The 20,998-nt window shown below is 38.9% G+C and overlaps 1 protein-coding gene across 2 annotated transcripts in view; it reads left to right on the top strand.

Annotated features, from left to right (window-relative positions):
- Positions 1-1,508: 1,508 nt before the first annotated feature.
- Positions 1,509-20,998, top strand: part of LOC134812734 (uncharacterized) — a 29,821-nt gene continuing 10,331 nt past the window's right edge. For both annotated transcript variants that reach the window (XR_010159948.1, XM_063820274.1), the window contains exons 1-9: positions 1,509-1,667; positions 2,656-2,743; positions 10,950-11,045; positions 11,547-11,679; positions 17,620-17,790; positions 18,647-18,773; positions 18,940-19,047; positions 20,166-20,231; positions 20,344-20,427. Coding sequence is in view for 1 of the 2 variants with exons in the window: in XM_063820274.1 (XP_063676344.1) it covers positions 1,510-1,667; positions 2,656-2,743; positions 10,950-11,045; positions 11,547-11,679; positions 17,620-17,790; positions 18,647-18,773; positions 18,940-19,047; positions 20,166-20,231; positions 20,344-20,427 (1,031 nt within the window). In the remaining variant the exon portion in view is untranslated. The remainder of the gene's footprint in view (positions 1,668-2,655; positions 2,744-10,949; positions 11,046-11,546; positions 11,680-17,619; positions 17,791-18,646; positions 18,774-18,939; positions 19,048-20,165; positions 20,232-20,343; positions 20,428-20,998) is intronic.

Here is a 20,998-nt window from a genome sequence, read left to right as displayed (position 1 = left end):
AACAATTTAAGTTGTCGTTGCAAGTTTTGATACCTCAAAGTGGTGTGGATATGACAAGAGTGGTAAATATGATCGAAAATAGTAATTGCCAGTATTGAACTTTTGTCATTCAAATTAGATGGACTACAGATCTAGTTTCCAAATCTATTGTCCATCTCACCTAGCCTGTCTCTCTTTGACATGGTTTAATGTAGATTTGAATCTAGTCATTTGTATACCAATATGACCATTGTCCAGGCACATTTTCAGGGCATTGATTTGATTTGAATATAGTCCCTCCTGGAAAACCGCCAGGAGATCGAGAGATGCCAAAGTTAAGTTAATCTAATAGAACATTGGTTAAAGGACAACGTTTTAAAGACGATGCAGTTGATTCAAGTTAAAGGCAGTTGATGTTTACATTGTCACAAAAATGCAAATGACAGTTTTTCGAAATCACTAAAAATGTGACAAAATGAACTTTCCCTGCACCAACAATATCAAGTAGTGTGGCTATATTCGGCTATGATCCCTATCTTAATCAATTCAAACTATAATAAGAACTGTCAATGTGAACGAAAATGTATCTTAATTCTACAATCACTTATGTGACGTAATTAACATTGCTTGCCCTATTATGACGTAATAGATTGTATTGGTGTGTAATTGTTATAGTGTTCCATTGAACGTAATATAATTATATTAAAATGATTGAGCCAGTAATTGGTATATATCAATGTTTGCTCAATTTCACACATGTTGAGATATCATCAAGAGTAAAACTGTGTTTTTATTTGCTCGAAACTATGTGATATGTTAACAATTCCCAACATACCCAGGTCATCAAATAATGTTACACTACTCAGCATTCCTTGTCAAATGTCAGGGTGCCCTAAACATTCCTCAAAAATTTTCCGAAATTTTCTTAAATATGTGACGGAATTAACCTGGGGAACTATTCAACGAAAAAGTCGTTGAGTATGTAGGTAATTGTCATACCCATCCTGTCAACTGGACACTCAAAAACGGCAGCAAGTGTTCCATATTTATTCCGTCACATGTTTATAGTGTGACAATGTTACATTTTTGTGCCAGCCTTATTTAGGCGATATGCATATGCTATTGAACCTGATTAAGATATTGTTTGTTATACGATAAAGTTTGCCTTGAGGATGAGACGATTATCCTAACCAACAAGGGTTAATACAATTTCTTGGTGTGACAAAGTTAACCAACTACACCGTGTCTTTCAATAGGGTTACTAATATTATTTACCAATATTATTCAAATGAACATGTCCATATAAAGTTACAATTCGAAACATTTTCTGTAGAACATTGCACAAACGATGAAACAAATATTTTCGCTGTTCAATGGTAATAATGTGCTATCAACATTATCAACATTTATTTTTAGAATACTGCCGATATTTTTCATACTGTATTTTTGTCTCTAGTATAGCTACTTGTTCAATAAGCATGATGATGATTGATAAGCTATATAATCCACCAAACACCCTCATAATAAATCATGCTTTTAGCAATGCCGGAAAATGCCAATCGGACGAAGAACACACCAGCAGGCTCGGAAGGAGGCAAGCAATCAACAGTTCAATGTACTTTTCAGACTGTCAACATTGTTCTGATTCTAGTGCAACAAAGAGACGATACCTTCCTCCTAGTCCAGCGGTTAGCAGCGTGTGATGTGTATTATCATAAACTAAGTGCTTTGTGCTAAACTCCTGTAAAATTGTACTCAAGTTATGAGGGACATAGTATTTATTATATTCCTGCTAATAACAGCAATTTAGTTTTAGTTACAATGTGCAGAATGGTATTCCATCCTGCGTGCAGTTTATAATCGGGTGTTAATTGCGTCAATTAGGCAATTAATTAGTCACAAGCTATACTTTATCTGAGACCCTGTAACTACACATTTCACGCACACTCAGAACGACAAGTACCTACCACACTTTACCTACTAGGCTAGGTGTTAGTTGGTTGCTGAGACCACTATATCAAGTTTCAAATATAATATAAAATATGTTATGTGTGACTTAATTAACACAACTTACAGTGTGTCCTGGTATGGTTACGTATTCCCTCATGTCACGATCCACTCTGTGTGTTATCAGTGTGTAGTATATAGATCTGTATACTGGTGGGAAAGTGAACCTTATTTTTTTTCTGACATATCAATTAACCAATCAGCTTGCAGTGTTGACCAATCAGTGTTGTCACGTGTCAAAACAGTCTGGCAAATTACCAGTAGCAAAGTACGTGACCCTACTAAATTTACAGTTTTAAGACTCTTTAAGCCAACAATGTGGAATTATTATTTTAAAATATTAGTAGGTTTTCTTTAGTTTAAACACTTTTAGTAGGGGAGCTGCTTTGGCAAAGTCTGATAATATCAACACCTCAAGTACTGACAAACAAACTAATTGTTATGTCAACTACTTCAGTTTCACTTCAATCATAGTTCGGTCAGCAGGGCCCGGAAAAGTGTATGAATTACAGAGTTTCGACCTTATAACGGCACCTATTGGCGGAAGTATCTGAAAACATATTATAAACAACTCCTACTTATCACAGATATAATTCACAAGATATTACAATAAAATACAATTCTACTTGTGTTTATTTTGACATTTCCATGATTTGACCTCTACACCAGCGCTGACGCTACTGGTTGGTGGTTACCAGCAGGACGGGTACATGAGGGTGAGACTCTGCAGGATGCTGCTATCAGAAAGTGCCGCGAGGTAATTGGCTTATTTATTGTCTTATGTAATATTACTTAGTACTAATAGCCGCATGATTTTGTCGCGGCAAAGGTCTGTTTTTATTTTTGGATTTCAGATATTTGCGATTCTGCAGTTATACAAGAATAATCCATACTAACTGATATGTCTGATAATAAGTGAGACAAGTGATTGGCACGGCGCCAGGAAGCCTACACAGTGGTGCTTTAGTAGTAGTGCCGTGACATATTACATAATAATATCTGAAGCTCTGAACCATTGTACCATAATTAGGAATGTGGGCCGTGGGGGTCTGACACGACAATAAGGGTCTGTTCATCTAGATTTGGTAAACTCAACTTTTTCGAAATAAAATTTGTGATTATAATCAGAATATTAGCCATATCTAACTTAGTTATATATATAATCAATTGGACAATGGACATGGATTATACTAGCATTAAAACCCTCAATGCAATTCATTGATTAAAATTGTAAATTTAGGCACATCAGTATTCCTGAACAGTTTAATAATCTTATTGTGCTATAGTCGCAATAATATTACAAACTATTTATGATATCAACAAAATTTGAACATTAAATATAAAATTTGCAATTATGTAAGAATATTAATCAAGTAATAAGATAATACTAATTATTCAACAATGTTTTAATTCAAATTACGCTATGATTAATTTATACAATTAAGGAACTGACCGGGTATCCGGCCGAATCCGTTTCCGGCTTAAATATCCGGTTTCGGCTTCAATAAAGCTGCGATGTCCGGGCCGAATGAGATCTCTTGGATTTTCCTTTACTTAGCAGGCCATCGATATTAGAAATTGGGTCTTTATACTGCTATATAACATCTAAGTTAAGGAGTCACTGTCAAAGAGTTAAAAATGAATTTCGCATTGCAAATTTTGGAATTTGGCCGCCAAATTTTTTTAAAGGCCTAACTCAAAATTCCAATACAAAACTTAAGGTCGAAATGCGATTCTACGTTGATTCTGAAAATTTCATGTAAAAATATTGAAACCCTATTGAGTTCTATTGTTTTGAGCGAAATCAGTTTTGCAAATATCGCGAACTGAGATATGGGCAATTTTGTTCATTTTTTGCGATTATTTGAACACAGAATCCACAGTTAGGTAGATACTGAGCTGATAATCATAGATAATGTGTAGTATAGGCTTAACTTTCATATAAAGTTGGTTTCATTGAAAAATATTGATATTTGACCAATTTATGGGCCAAATTCGATCAAATTTGGTGCGTATGCCCAAATATGGTCATATGGTTTTTTGCTCATAACTCAGTCATTTTTTGTCCAATCTTGATGAAAATTCATATACGAGTTCAGGGGACCACTAGCTACAAGTAGAGCACATAAAATCTGGATTTTGGGCATGTTCAGGGTATTTGGCTAAATTGGGCCTAATTTGGACCAAGTATGGGCGTGGCTGCCCCGCGGGCACCGTTTGGCGGTTGGGGTCCGGGACCCCCTCAAAAGTTCGGTCACTGGTCCTAGTTTGTTGGTTAACTGCTATCTCGAAACCAAGTTTCACAATAAAATCAGGGTGAACCCCCCCTTAACTGAAGGTAACTTTCACGACTTCTGACGATTAAATTTATCGGGGCTTATTAAAGTTTTCAAAGTTAGTCTCAACTTACGATTGGAAATCGATAGGGTCAAAAATAGGCAATGTGTTGATGTGAATCTGCACAAGCACCCTTGTGCTTTAAAAAATTTAAATCTAACACTTATTTTACTTCGGACATTCCAACAGCCACAATGGTACACAAGTAGAACCAGCCAATAACAGAAAGCCGAAGGATTCAATTATTCATTTGGCCAGCGACGGTTAAGGTAGTGTGTACCATGCTTTCTATTTAACCGGGAAGCTGGGAATCGAACCTGGTACCTCGCGATTAACAAGCAGGTAGACTACTCAACTGAGCCACTCGGCCAGGACTGCTAATTGGGTAGATGGAAAAATATTAGGGATTGTTTATTCGGTGACAGAAAATATGATAATAAAATAAACCCACTTGCGCGATCACATAGTGTCTCACAGTATTCCCATCTTGGTTGTTTACCCTCGCTATTGTAACACCATAGACCTGTTTCTCTGTGTAGGATGTGGTTTGTCAGCTATCATATTGTATGTAGATTGTAGTTGGAAAAATGAACTTAATGAAAAACAATGATCTTTATTAGTCGTTGTTCAATCTCAATCATGAGCGGCGCAGAATGTGAATTGAAATGTTCAGTGTTTCAATTATATTATACATTATTTATAACGGGAGAAAAATTTAAAAGTGGCACCGTTTCTATTAATAAGTAATAAGCATATTAATAAAAGTAAAATAGAGCAAAATTAGTGAAAAGCTTACTCGTATCCAGGGTTACGACAATAGTTCTCTTCCATACCTTCAGTGGGAAAGCTGGGAATATGTTGATGTGACTGTGGGGTAAATTTCTAAAGACAAAAAACTGAGAAATTAAAGAAAAATTGGCAGCTTATGCGCCATGATTCAATCATTAAGGCTAAGAATCTAATGTATCATAGTATAACTTGGATTCTAATGTGATGATTTCCGTGATCAGTAAAATTGCTAATTCCTTAGGTAGCAACTCTTCCAAACCATTAAAGCATTAACTGCAAATCAAAATAAGTTTTTAATTACTTTTCAGCAGTGAAGATATGCTTATTGGGAGTTTGTGCGTCCCATTTCTGGCATAGTCTCCCGGATTTGGTGACTGCTAGTGTGCCTCTGTACTGTTTTATACACTCTGAAATTTCATCGACTTAAAAAATTAAGATAAGAGTGATTTTTACGTCAAAAGTTGAAAGCTTTAAATTATATCCCCTGTTTAATTCCATAGTTTATAGTAACAGAATCACAAATATTACCTGCTCAGATATCATTCTCACTTTCTCAGTGTAGCATAGTAAAGTAAATTGTTGAGAGACTAGGAGGTGAATGATAGCTGGCAAAAAATTCATAGATATAGACTAATTTTTTAAAAACACCATGATTTTCTTACATGCTTAACATAGCTCAGAAAACTCCCTCATTTCTAACCTGCTGTTTCATAGCATATTTTCCATAATTTGTCGCCTCTGGTAGTATTGTAAGGGGGACCAAACGGTCGTAGTTTGTACTTCAAGGAATTTGTCGATTCGGCTTCGTACGTTATACCCCGACATTCTGACAATGGTAGCTATTATATAATATGGCAAATTAACGCAATTAATTGAGAATTATTACAATTCGAGAGCGGTATAATCTGTCACTGGTAATCAGTATTAATATTATTTACATGAATTATAATATAGTAGAAACGCAAATATTTATATTCGGTTTGTGTACGAATTCAACAGATGAAATAAACCCTACTAGGATATCTTTTAAGGCACTCCACTTTAGCCTGGAGTAGTGATCCATATCTGTTGGGTGGTGAAATATCTCCTTGGAGGTATATCCCTGGGTATTCACACCATGTTTTGATCGGCTGTGTGCCTTCTTCGACACCTCTTGTTATACCTACGAGATTTGGGAGTGAGTGAGATTCTGCCATCTAGAACATTCCCTGATGTGTGGAAAGTCATAACTTTTAGTCCACTGTGCTATTTCATGTTTGCGATAACTATTAATGGGTACTTTACTTGAGGAAAGAGAGTTGGGACTCGTTAAACAGAGGCAGGGTAATTATATAATAAGGACTTGGATTCTGCCATCTTATACCTACGTTAGGATGGTGTGTGACTGTAACGGGTCCGCATGACTGCAAAAGTCAGTACGTTTAACGCCTCGAGGAAGATCACAGGATTCCTAGTCTACGCAACTCTTTTCATCATGGCTACGACACTCAATTTTGGGACATGGAATGTTTGCGGTCTATCGACCACATACAGGCAACACTTTGTTGCAGAGGACATTGACAGATATAACTTAGACATTTTAGCACTTCAGGAGACCAAGACACGTGAATACTTGGAAACAACACTCCCCGGACATCATCGATTGTTTTTGTTTGATCAGAGACACGATAGACACGGTGGACTTGGGTTTATTGTTAACAAGCGTTTTTTGGAATGTATAGTATCTCATCATCAGATCAGTGACAGAGTTGTTTATATGGACTTTAATTTAAGAGCTAAAAGGGTGGATCAACCACCTTGTCATATCAGAATTGTTAATTGTTACAGCCCTACGAATCCCAAATTAGTTCAGAATCCCCGATTAGCAACCCAATTTTATGATGAGCTACTCGAGGCTATCAGTGTTCCTGCTAGATTTGAAGTATGGATGTTAGGCAACTTTAATGCCAAACTTGGCAAAAGAAGCCCTGTTGATGTAGAAAATGGTTTACATGTGAATATTGGTAGACATGGTGTTGGGAGGAGGAATGAAAACGGTGAACGGTTGCTACACTTTCTCACTGCTAATGGCCTGTTTGCTGCCAACACTTCATTCTCCCATAACAGCAGACACATTACCACACGGACTGGTTGGATTCGGGATCGAGCAACCAGGAAAAGTAAACCTTATTTCAACAGATTGACTTCATACTCTGCAAGTCCAGAAGCAAGGCACTGCTAACTGATGCCAGGTCATATGCAGGTACAACGCACCGCAGTGACCACAAACTTGTTGTTGCCAAGGCAGATTTTTCGCAGCGCTTCAAGTTGTACGGGGAGAGCAGAGCATTTCAGAAGAGTTATAACACAACAACCTTGATTGGAAGCAAACAAGTTCAACAACAATATCAGCAAGAACTTCATCAGAAACTTGAGCAAACTGTATCAGATCCTGACTTTACCTCCAACAACACGGAACAGCAATTTGATATGCTTTTTGGTGTAGTTAAAGAAGCTGCTGTTTCCACTGTGGGTTTTCGCGAGCCACAGCGAAAGATGAATCATTCCTCTGACAGTCAAGTTGTTAGCATGTCTGAAGAAAGGAAACAACTTTTACAACAACTGAACAACAACGAATACAGAGACAGGACAGCTCTCAGAGCTAATATCAACAGGCTCTCAAACGACATTACTAAACGGTTGAAAAAATTGAGAGTTGAGTTAGCAAACAGCCTAGCTGACTCTATAGCCACCATAGACGAAGGACGGAGAATGTTTGAAGCTGCTCGTCAACTATCAGGCAAACAGAAAACGGGTGCGGGCTCTGTGTCTGTTTTCAACACTGACAACCAACTGGTAGATAATGAACGAGACAAGGCTGAAATCATTCGCCAGTACTTCGAAGAACACTACACTGGACCTGACAGTGAACCACCACTAGAACCGTTCACAGATAACCCTAGGCCCCTTCAAAACCCCATTACAGCGTTTGAAGTTGAGCTTGCGGCCAAGAAACTCAAGAACGGTAAAGCTGTTGGACCAGATGGGATCCCAAACGAGTTCCTCAAACACTCTCCTGAAATATTTTTTTCCACATTTGCACAACTTACTAATCGATCCTTTGAGCTCCATGAACATGTACCTTCTTTCACAGAGGGATACCTTACTCCGCTCCAAAAACCTGGAAAGCCACTAGGCCCCCCTAAGAGTTTGCGCCCACTTTGCCTACTAAACGGTACTAGAAAGATATTGTCCATGATAGTCTTAAAGCGCATCCAAAGGCAAGTATCTCAGTACACTGGTCCTTGGCAGAATGCCTATAAACCTGGCCATAGTTGTGCAAATATCGTTTGGACCCAGCGAATACTAGTTTCAGTTGTCAAGGAAAAACGCTGGTCTCTTCATAAGATGGGCATTGACATGTCCTCTGCTTTTGATACCATAAAGAGGTCGGTATTACTTGACATTTTAGCTGATGCTGGTTGTAGTGAGGATGACATTCGACTGGTAAGGTATTTGCTCGCAAATACTAAACTGAAGATCAAAGTGAACTCAACAATATCGGGAGAGTTTATTGTCACGATTGGAGCTTTTCAAGGCGACAGTTTGTCTGGAAACTTGTTCACTCTATATCTGGCAGCAGCACTTTACCACCTGCGTGCTGTTATGTCCTATCTAAGACCTAACCCTCCCATAGCTGAGAATCTGTTACCCCTCGAGTGGGAGTACGCAGATGATGTTGATTTTACTGATGAGGATAAAAGCAATTTGGAGTCTTTGTTGCCAATATGTAAAGAGATATTGGAAGAGTGGAATCTTTTTGTCAATGAGTCAAAAACCGAGTTCACCCACTTCTATCTGGCCGGCAAGAACGAGGTCGATAACAAAGGAGAGACACTCAGAGGTAGAGAACCTTGGAGGTCATCTATCTCTTTAGGCTCTAAGTTGTGTAGCATCGAAGATGTCAAGAGACGATGTATACTTGCTAACATTGCTTTTCAGAACTACAAAAAAGTCTGGGAACAAGGTAGACGTATACCCTTGAAGATTCGACTCAAGATATATGAAGCACAAGTTGTTTCAATACTGATGTATAATTGCAACAGTTGGGCAACATCTAAACAACTCCTTCAAAAACTTGATGTCTGCCACAGGAATCATCTCCGTACGATCATCGGCATGACCTACCCTAATGTCATACGAAATGTGACTCTATACAAACGCTGCGAAGTTGTTCCACTAAGTGAGCGTGTTGCTCGTGCACGGTGGAGAATGCTCGGTCACATCCTCCGCAGTGATAATAACTCACCTGCCCAGCTTGCCTTACATTTTGCTGTAGAGAGTCAGAGTTTGATGAGAGGTAGAGTCGGACGACACCAGTCAAACTTGTTAAAAACTATTTTGAACGATTTAAGTGACAAAAACTTTAGACTTGTAAATACAGACGATTTATACCATTTAAGACTTTTAGCAACATATAGAAAAGCATGGAGAGAGTTAAGCATGACTTAGTTTATTCTGTGTTATTTTTCTCTTGGTGACTTATCAGGTCATCAAGATGTTCTTTATGTTCTATTTTTGATTTGAATAAAGTTATATAATATATACCTACGAGATTTGGGAGTGAGTGAGATTCTGCCATCTAGAACATTCCCTGATTTGTGGAAAGTCATAACTTTTAGTCCACTGCACTCAGTAATCAGTGCTATTTCATGTTTGCGATAACTATTAATGGGTACTTTACTTGAGGAAAGAGAGTTGGGACTCGTTAAACGGAGACAGGGTAATTATGTAATAATATTTAATCGTAAAATAGAGATAAGAAGATATATATAGAGGATTACCTGTGAGAGAAGCAAACAAGAAGATTACCATCCACGACACTTTACAAACTGTCATTTTCTAGTTCTGCAATTGTAGAGGCTTAGTGAAGAGTGTAAACAGATATAACAACAATACAAACGTTTCTTGTTAACATTTTTGATTAGAAAACATATCGTAAAAGGACCAGAAGGCGTAACACATTGTCTTACTGACTTTACATCGCGATCGCACAAAATTTATAGAACTTGAACATTCAGTTGTATTGTAATATTGGTAAGCTAAAAGCGCATAGTTTTATGATACTAATTGAGAATAGAAACCGACTGGTTTGCCGTTTGGGGTTTTGGCTGCCGGACCGGAAACAGTCGGATATCTATCTATTTTCCGGTTTGCCGGATTTTGAACTTACACAATACGATAGTGTTTACAGTCCGACTAACTGTGATCATGCCCTATCTCAAATGTCAACGAATTTTCTGCTTTTCCAGCAGCAGCCACTCGTGATATGAGGTCACTGCACTGGTTGCTTTGCTATGAGCAAAGCTAGAAACAAGTCGGAATAAAATCAAAACGTATATTTCAAGAATTCACTACACCTTGCGTAGCACAAATGTAAAGATCGTTATAGAAATAAAACCAAAGGCCCAGCTATCACAAGTTCGTGGCGTCAATATAATTATAATCGAGGATAATGTGCATCGTTTTTCTAATGACATAAGGGGAGTAAGCAACGTTTGCTTGCCAAAATAAAGCAGGAACCCCCGCCGCTTGCAATGCTCATGCATAAAGCATTATTTTGTCAATGGTCCGGGTACCTACTTTGACTAATTTCTTTGTGTTACAAAAAATCTCGCATAAACGGGTCTTTAACAATGCACCGCCCCAGAGCCAGAACCTCGAGGCTCCAACCCCTGTTGAGTAGTACCATAGCGTTGGGGCTATGGTAAGAGACAAGAGTCCATGGCAGGACGACGGTTATCTATTCCAAATAGGGCTGATTACCCTAGGACATGAGTAATTTGAATAAATTGCAGGACGGTGGTATCAACGTGAATCTAAAGGGAGTATTGAGGCTGGAACACACTTTAGTCGCCAATGATCAGGCTCGTTTCAGAACAATCTTCTACGCAGTAAGTGTTCCCCTTATCCATCTCCATGTTTTCAACTCAAAGTTACGATACATGACTTTAGAATTTTTATTGAAAATTTAGACATCGTCTTTTCTGTTATTGCTTTTAAATTTTCGGTAAAGCTTCAACTAAATGTAAACTTTATGGTATCATATTAATATGCTATTTAACATTTAAGCTACGATTATAATTTGAGCTTAAATGATATAAATGATAATAAGTGAAACACGCAACATTATTATATGTAAATTGTGGTGGGAAGGCGACTGGTGAGGTATATTGTGTTTGACACGTGACAGTGATTCTGGGGTTTGAATGGTCAATAATGGAACGTGATTGGTTAATTTCTTTCATGTGTACAAAAATATGCCTCACCTCCGGCCCCTACCAGAATCTAGGTCTATACTTCCGTTATTATATATCGGGATCTTAAATTATTACCTTGTTTAATTATTTTGACTGTTTATTTTGGGTTAGTTAATAAAAGTGAATTTCTCCCAGCAACCAGCAGACACAACAGAATATCCCGTATCAGAAGTAGTTGTGAAGAAAAAATGGATGAAACTATCAGAGATCAAAATGTGTGCCCTCAGAAAACCTGAACCCCTACAATTTGCCGAATATATCTCCCAAGGTTCGTGTCGCTGTTCATATTGGGCGTTTTAGTGACGTAATTAATACTGAATGCGCCTAATTAATACATAATATGTTTAAACGCACTTTTAACTATCCAGACTAGATGATGACTTTTATTTGCTGAAAGTTCCTCCTGCACCACATTTCAGACGAACGGATGCTGCATTTATGTTTCGTGGACCAAAAATTTGGAATAAACTGCTTTACTCAGTGAGAGAATTATCAACTGTAAAATGTTTTTAAAATACCCTAAAAACATTTTATTTCCACCATAACTTTTAATTATATTCCTAATATTTGAACCGATACAAAATTGTCCATACTATTAACTGTCCATAAATTCTGATCTGATATAGAAGTGCAAAATCTTGATATTTCCATTATAAGTCTCGCTTGAATGACTTGAATGTACAACTTCGTTGGGTATATTTAATGTCAAAGCCTGTAATAAATGTTAGAATTTATTTATAACTTTCCAGACAAATGTAATTTACTAATTTGTCAATCTCTCGAAGCAGGATTAAACTGATAAAATCGATGATTTAATTTCAAATATCTTTAATTTAGCGTTTAAATTCCCAAATAGTCAGACTGAGCAGGTTGAGCTGTAGTAAAACACAGTACTGAGGTGTTAAAACATTTTCATTACTATCTTCAGTAACATCCTGAATCAGAAACTCGGTTAATATCAGTTCCTACAAAGTGTAACATTGGAAATGAAATGACACAACTAAAAACGATACCTATGAATATTTTTTAAAACATAACTTTTGTGCCCCAATGCAATGGAAAACCTTTAAGATAAATCCAATAATGGAATCCCAAACGGGTCCACGGCATTGAGCCCCAATGGACGTATAGTTCTTAGTTTCTGAATATAACGGTGTTCATCTACTTCTAGAGTTCTTGGACTACTATTACTGAGAATTGACACTTTATAAGCCTGGTTGAAATTGTCACGTTGTTTCATGTTATGAACTTCTACAAGGTGTTTACCCAAGCTGAATCCGTCGTCGTTTTCTTCAGGGACAAACGTATTGTCCGAAATGAGTTTGTAGTAATGGGCGCGATGTTCGTTTACTCGTGCCCTTAGGGGCTGCACCGTTCTTCCTACATAACACATATTACAAAGTTGGCAACTGAAGATGTATACAACATTGTAGCTGACACATGTACCAGACACTGCTTTGGCTCGCTGTCCATTGACTGTTATTGATGGATGTGGAGATATGATGTTACAGGTACCGCAGTGTCTGCCCCCACATGGTCTTGTGTGAGGTTGGGTTAAGTCATCCGCAAACTGTTTTGCTTTGACTAACTTCCTTCTAAATGATGTTCCAGTACGTCTGACGAATTTGAAGATAGGGCGTGATGTACCGGCTCTAGATGATATTGGGGAGCCTGGGGTGTTTCCACTTGTATGGGAACCAGATAATCCTGAGAAGCTCCTGGTTCTACTGAGTTCTGGTTCCAATCTTTTTACCGATTCTACTAACTCTTGATCGCTGCCAAATGTTGAAATAACGCGGACTGCTGGTTCTGGAGACTTTGGGACCAGGACACTGCTGTTTGAGTTGTCCAGTGGTTTGAGGCATCTTTCAAAGCCTTTGACTTTTTCACTGATGTTATCTACCATAGTTTTAGGGTAGTTGGATTGGAAGAAAAAGGTTTTTAATTCATCAATTTGTTTTCGGAGTCTGTCGTTATCATTGATGATTCGCCGGAGTCTCAGGCATGCACTATAGACTATGCTGCTGAATGTATGGTTCGGGTGGTGGGAACCGAAGTACAGGTAAGAGCGAGCATCAGTCTCTTTAACATGGAGGTCTGTCTGAAGATCACCTGCGGTGTCGAAACAAAATTTTATGTCTAAGAACGCCACATAAACATTGTTATCTTCTATGATGTTCTCATCAATGTGGAGGCCAAGTTCTGCTAGCCTTGTATTGACAGTCGCGATGAATTTTGAAAACTGTCTTTTCGTACCATGGAATACTCCACAGCCGTCGTCTATGTATCTCTTGACCGATTTTACAGGTTCCATTAGTTCCGTGTCTGAATAGACTTGCTCACGCATGACATGGTATACTGCTATGTTTGCAAGTTGTACACAGATACTGCCTCCTGTCGGTACTCCTCGTTTTTGTCTGTACCACTCTCCGTTAAATTTGCCTATAGACGACTCATAGCTGAGTTCAACACTTCTTATCAACCACTCCTTAAATTTGGCGGACCATTCTGGTCTCTTTTCTTCCATGGCCACCTTCAAAGCTTGGAGTGTGAGGTGGGGACTCAATGAATCATATAAAGCTTTGTAATCAAATGTGAATGCTTTAATGTTGCTTTTGAGTTCTGTGTCCAGGGTATTGTTGATGTTGTCGAGCCAGACTAAGGCGTCTCTATTATCAATAAGAAGGTCTTCGCAAAAATCCCTTTCTAGTTGACGTAGGTATTTATCAGCTAGGAAGACATCCGGTCGTCTGCTGGCTCCTTCGTGGAGGGCGGTAATGAGTCTTGCTGGTGGTTTGGCCCCTGGTATGAGTTCTTCTTTCTTCAGCTTATGAATTTTAAAAGCAGGGTAGAAATACGGCTGGCCGGGGCGATAGTGAGGGAGGGTACTGGGGCGGTTTGTGGGTCCAGTTTGGTCTGCTCTGGTGTTGTCAGAAACACCCATCACTTCTTTCGCATCCCTTGCTAATATCAGTCCTTCTTCTTTTCCCTGTACCCAGTGCTTGAAGAGTTTCTCATACAGCTGTTGGGTAGGGTCACAGTCCAACTTTTCATATAGTTCCTGATTTTCCAGTTTCTCCAGTGTCCGTTGCTTGATGAGGTCAGGGTCGATAATAAGGGTTGCACCACCCTTGTCTGCCTTAGTGATGGCTATTGTCCCATCTTTAATGCGCTGTTCCAACCATTTGAGTCCTTTTATCTCAGAAGAGGATAAGTTGGTGGGCTTAGGTGGGCTTCCGGCAGTCTTCAATTTGATGTCGAGTTCTCGTCTCATTGTGTCCACTGCTGTATTGACTGCTTGTTCATTGCTTGGTTTTGCTGTAGAGTAGTTTTTTCTACGGAGTTTGGCGGGGAGGTTACTTATGTTAGGTAATCCTGTCTCTCCGGAAAGTACTCTATTAGAATAGTTCAGTATTTTGTTGGTGACGAGCTTCATGTCAAGTCTCAAGTCGATGTTATCCCGAGTTGGGGTTGGGATATAGCCTAGTCCTTTTCCTAACAGTGCCAGTGCCCCAGCAGGTATGTCTTCGTTAACCAACACTACAACACTTCCTGTATCCAGTGCTCTTTTGGCGTCACGTTCAACTTTCCTGTCGTTCCGGTGTTGTCGCTTTTTGAAATTCCTCCTTTTCTTAGTCTGTGTCAGTAAAGTTTGGAGGAGAGCTTTGGTCTTGTTGGGCCAGTGTTTCCACTTGTTGTTGTTTTGGCTTCTGTAGAACTCTATTTTAGAAATGTAGTGTTTCTTCAGGCTCTTCACGTCGTTTGGTGGTAGTGTTAGTTGCGGTTCATCGCTACTGATTGTACCTCTGAGTTCGTTGATCTGGAGATCTTTGGCTTTGATAGCCAACTCTAGGTTCTGTGACTCTAAGATGGACAGGTTACGGAACATCTCCGGTGATTCTACGATAGTAGCTCCTTTAGATCGTAGGGAGGGGGGAGGACGCTTCAAGTAGCGGCAATTCCTGAGGAACCATAGTCTTAACCGGTGTATACTAAGCTGTTGAGATGGTGAATAATCCGAAAAGTTCTTTGAGAGTGTTCTCTTAGAGTTCTTATGTTTTCTTGGGGGTAGCACACAGGGTTGGGTCATTCCTATGTCTCCAGATAATTCACTTCCCTCTTCCACTGCCGTCATGATTGTAGTACAAATATCAAGTGTTTAAATTCCCAAATAGTCAGACTGAGCAGGTTGAGCTGTAGTAAAACACAGTACTGAGGTGTTAAAACATTTTCATTACTATCTTCAGTAACATCCTGAATCAGAAACTCGGTTAATATCAGTTCCTACAAAGTGTAACATTGGAAATGAAATGACACAACTAAAAACGATACCTATTAATTTAGCAATAGATAATATAATACAATATTTAAGGTTAAGCAACAGATGTGGATTATTTTGAGGAGTTGTTTGTTTGGGCACGTGACAGTGACCCTTGCAAGGCTGGAATCTCGTTGGTTAAAGGCTGTCATGTTTCAGCTCCCCATCAGAATTCAGATCTGCAAGCCAGCGAAGACGGACACCGATTTTGGGGGTCATTGTTATCAGTAATTCACTAATCAAGTCCGTAAATCTTTCGAAAAATAATACTGTAAAAACGCTGTACTTTTAACTGTTGAAGCCTTAGATATTAAGGCTCATGGCATTCGAAATCTAATTAATCATCACTTTCGTGCGGTAAATGTTTTATACGATCGTTTTTGATCTTTTCAAAAAATTAGGTTTTATCTCTAGATTAATACATTTAAATAAACAGATAACTTTTTATAACAAATCATCGGAGATGGTTATCGGTTAAAAGTATTATGAGTGGTATTTTAGTGGTAATACTTTCAGTACAACTGCATAGTGCATAATCTAATTAAGACAATGACACGAAATTTGCATCGTTCATTTTCACGCCTGAATCAGGGAAAAAAACCCTAGGAATTAGAAAAAAACCGCTTCATTGGATTTGTTGTTTAAACTGATAAGACGAGAATAACATGACTGGTCACACATATCCGCTCACACACAACTGGTCACACATAACCGGGCACTAGTCACGTACATATAACGCATTTCATTAAGATTGATGTTCAATGTCTCATATTATGTTCCAGACAATGTAATACTAATATTACGCACCTGGTACACGGTGAACACGTATAAGTCACAATGTGTCCACTGCAATTTTGTTGGCATGTTTTTGATCGAGGTGAAGAGGTATTGTCCACAGTTGGTCCCCCCCCCCCCCCCCCCCCCGAGTTGGTGTAGAAAGGGTGATGGCCGCTTTAATTTACTTGAAAGAGAAAATCTCAAAGAAAATATGACATTAGATACTACTCAGTTGCTATATAATGGCAGCAGTATTCAAATCAGAAGGAGTAGAAGCCTACCAACAAAGAGCAATAGATTATAAGCATTCAGTCGATAGAAACTTGATTTCTATTGTTTCTTTAATTGTCCTATAGCTCTCTCGCATCTGGATTCTGATCCATTGTTCTAAATTTAGTGCAGTTTGAGTTAGGGTCACATTAGAACTCTGCCACTCTATTGACGGTATAAAAATATAAAGCCTACTGGCTACTGTTGTCTCGTGAAATAGCATCCAATGCCAGAAAGATTTACAAAAACAAACTATATAACTGTGCTCTCATTCAGGTCTTAGATATAGTTGTATTCAATTTAATGACTTAAACCGGTAGAAAATGACTTTTTACAAGTTGTTACGGACCGGAGCAGCACCCAATAGTGGAGCTCTAGGTTAATATTATTGACGAAGAGATCTCTAGCTGCTACATTACTACAAACGTAAGGAAGTTTCAAGTTGGACCCCTAGGAGTTGCTCCGAGCACTGGCAGAGTACCTATTTGTAAGCTTTATAACGAGAACTAGGAAACCCTCCACGAGAGCCAGCTCTAAGTTAATGTTATTGATCATGCTTGTAGTTCAAATGTAAGCACGCTGGTATGTTACCCAGCTCTCACAAAACATGGTGTTAGTAAGAACTGTTCTAGTGTACACTGGAACTTCTAGAATAGACACTTCCTACAGTTCAAGTAGTTGCTCCTTAACATATGGAAATATCTATTACTTCATCCAAGTAATAGAATGGATGTACATTTGTACAATGTACATGATAGAGACATTTCCTAACACCAAATCACCAAGGCGGATTGTCGAAGATCCGAACCTGATCTAATAATTTAAATTTTTGTAATGTTTCAGATGGTCAGATCTACCCGCTCTCGCTGCTAGCAGTGGAAGGTACACCGCCTCCCCAGCAATGCCGCATGCACATGAGCCGGTCGTGCGGATGTAATGCCAAGATAGTTTACTCTTCTATACAGATGAAAATGCATCGGTATCTACTTGACGCTGCTCATTTTGGGCCTCGAGGTACGTGTTTTTGAGAATTGTAGATTTGTCCGATGTTATATATTATATATTATGAATTTTATGTGTTCAAACGTTTCCGGTTCTGTGACTTGGTTAATTTGTTTTTGATTTCGCTGATACGGCTGGATTCAGATTTCAAATATTCCTATTGATTAATTCACTAGAAATAATGAAATTGTTCAAAAATAAATATCAACTTACACTGTCAATAATTATCGTAACGCGAATATTTTGTCGCATTATTGCAGGAAAAGTAAAAGCCAAAGTATAAAATTACACTTTTATTTAAATAAAAACTTCTATGGTATTAAAACCCTGCTTCCATATTTTTGGGGTTATCATACTAATTATACCTAATACCTATCATGATTCTGTCAACGAGAAGTAGGCATGTTTCGGCCGGACGTTTGAACTTGTTACTTTTATACTAGCCGACAGTGACCTACCCCTAGCTTTCGTTTGTCCTAATTCAACTTTAAAGAAAATCATCATGCATTTTAGTCATATTATGACGTCACAAGCTTATTGAAATTATTATACGTTCTAAAGAAATTCTAAAGATTTTTAAAAGTAAAAATAAATGGACCGAATACAAAATTGCTGGACTGCGCCTTCTCTAATATGAATACGTCCTCTCAGTACTATAGCATGCCAAATTGGATTTTTTCCTGAACAGGATTATTTGATTCGTAACAGTTTAAAACATCCGCTTCATGATATCGGTAACCTCAAATGAAATTGAGTCGTAAAGACAAAAACTTTAACAAGCATATTTGCTAACTCAATGTTAAATTTGAGGCACAAATTTCCGATAAAACACTCATAATATTATGATAATTATACCTACTTTTCACAGAACAGTCGTTAATAATGGAGTACTTTGATCGAGTTTGTGGAGCGCAGAACACAGCTTCACTGGAGATATTTACCCAGCTCATGGCTGGGTTCGGTTTCCCTCCCGATCAAGCCCCTGACTTCTTCAGGTTTGTTATTTAACTTCTGGGGTACTAAAGCCCGGTCTTCAAACTCAGATTAGTAAATTCTTTGAGTGGTATATTATGTTACATTTCGCTAGGAATCTAAATATAGAAATATATTCCAAGGAAACTTCACTTTGCCTTTTCCTACGAAAATATCACAATTTTTCAGAGCGTTTGACATAAAGAAGGATAACGAGATAACAAGCCAGGAGTTTATATTGGGGCTCGCTGCAATGGATCCTAATACACCACACGGCAGCTCTTCTGCGGAAATGAGGTAATATATCGCGAATAATCTTCCCCCCTCCCCTGGCCCCCTCCCTCCCTCCCCTCCCTCCCCTCCCTCCCCTCCCTCCCCTCCCTCCCCTCCCTCCCCTCCCTCCCCTCCCTCCCCTCCCTCCCCTCCCTCCCCTCCCTCCCCTCCCTCCCCTCCCTCCCCTCCCTCCCCTCCCTCCCCTCCCTCCCCTCCCTCCCCTCCCTCCCCTCCCCAGGCCCCCAGGTCCCCATGTCCCCTCCCTCCCAGGTCCCCTCCCTCCCCAGGCCCCCAGGTCCCCTCTCTCCCCTCCCCCGGCCCCCAACCTAGATTCAAACTTCGAACACATACTCCCTTGTTATTGTGTAAAGGGTCCCCTGCACTGTGAGCCGTGTGTTAAAATGTAGTGATAGTTGATACTCTCACCGTCGTTAAATAAAACTTAATATTATTACAGGCAGGTTAAAGGTTACACTAGCTGTAATACTAGGAGGAACGTCCAAATAAGATATAATTGTGAAAGTTAGGTGCGATACACCAAATGATAGGAAATAAATGGTTATGTAGGGTGAAATTACGCATATTATTATGATCTCGTGCTCGAGTAATCCCGGGGATATTCACGGAACATATTGACACAAAGTAGCATGATTTTACTGTGAAAATGTGATGTAGTTCCATTTCGCGGTTAAAATATGCAAGCAGTAACGAACTTGCTCACCGCACTTGGTATTATTTTGTGCTCAAGGTCGAATAAATGAATGAAGGGATAAACAAAATATCATTGTGTTTTGTGTTTATGAGGCAAGGAATGGTGGCTGCATCTCATGTACTGCTCGTTATCGTGCAGAGTAAGGGCAAATTGTGTGGTTGTGAATGAGAACAATCGGCGTGGCCCGGCAAAGTGACTGGTCGAGATTGTAGTCGAAACTGGGAAATTGAGTCTTTCCAAACTTTCAAAAGTTATAGATCTTTGAAGAGTGCATATAAGTTTTAGGCATGATTCAGACCGTCAGTGCTAGTTGTTATCCAGTATATTGACTCATTATGTTATTGAATGATTCAACGTTGAATTCCACCTTTCTATATTTTTAAATTACTCTGTCACTACTTGAACTGAATCTTTCGTCCCACTGCACCAGGTGCCGATACATATTCCGATACTACGACAAAAATTTGGATGGTAAACTTGACTTCACGGAATTCTGGTAAGTGAAAAGTAATTAACTTCCTCATATAATTCAACTGACAGATGACATATTTTTGGGAAGAGGGGAAAACTAATTATGAATATCAGTCTATAAATATATCTTTTCTCAGCCACATGGTCGGTGATATTCAGAGATTGAAGAATCCCGACATTTCTACTGAAGGGATCCACGAAGAAGCCGTTCAACTAGCCAAGTCAGTACACTGTTCTATAAGATCATTTTGCTCGAAATATTTAAAATTCCATTCAAATGAATGCAGACGGTGTACTATAATGATCGTTAATGCTGTGTTATGTACGCCAATAGGCCCGGATATGCGGTCTTGCAACTGAGTGCCGATTAGCCTGTTAATCACACGAGGCGAAGCCGAGTTCAATATCAGGCGTAATCGTGTAACATGCAGTTGATTTATTGTGTGATATCACGTTAAAACGTTTCGAAAATTATCTTTAACCGAGGAAAGTTATCGTGCAATTACTAAACTAGTTCCACTGATTTTAATAGCCCTTGATTCGCACATGATCTTAAAATTGTTGTAACTCGATCGGATTAACCACAAGTCAGTTGAAATTGTCTGAAAATATTGAGTACTTAACCAAAGCACCGGCATTTCATTAAACTCTGGGCCTATATTTCTATACAGGGAATCCTGCTGACCAAGTAAAAAAGGGTCTTCCGACATGTCAATACGTAACGCGCGATAATCTTTTCGTAGAATATACTGCGCAATCAAGACGCGCAAGCAAGCTAAGCAAGAATTAATT

The sequence above is a fragment of the Bolinopsis microptera genome, chromosome 3 (genome assembly GCF_026151205.1).
Source record: "Bolinopsis microptera isolate Bmic1 chromosome 3, MBARI_Bmic_1.0, whole genome shotgun sequence".
In the NCBI taxonomy this organism is placed as follows: domain Eukaryota; kingdom Metazoa; phylum Ctenophora; class Tentaculata; order Lobata; family Bolinopsidae; genus Bolinopsis; species Bolinopsis microptera.
This window is presented reverse-complemented; position numbering and strand designations above follow the sequence as displayed.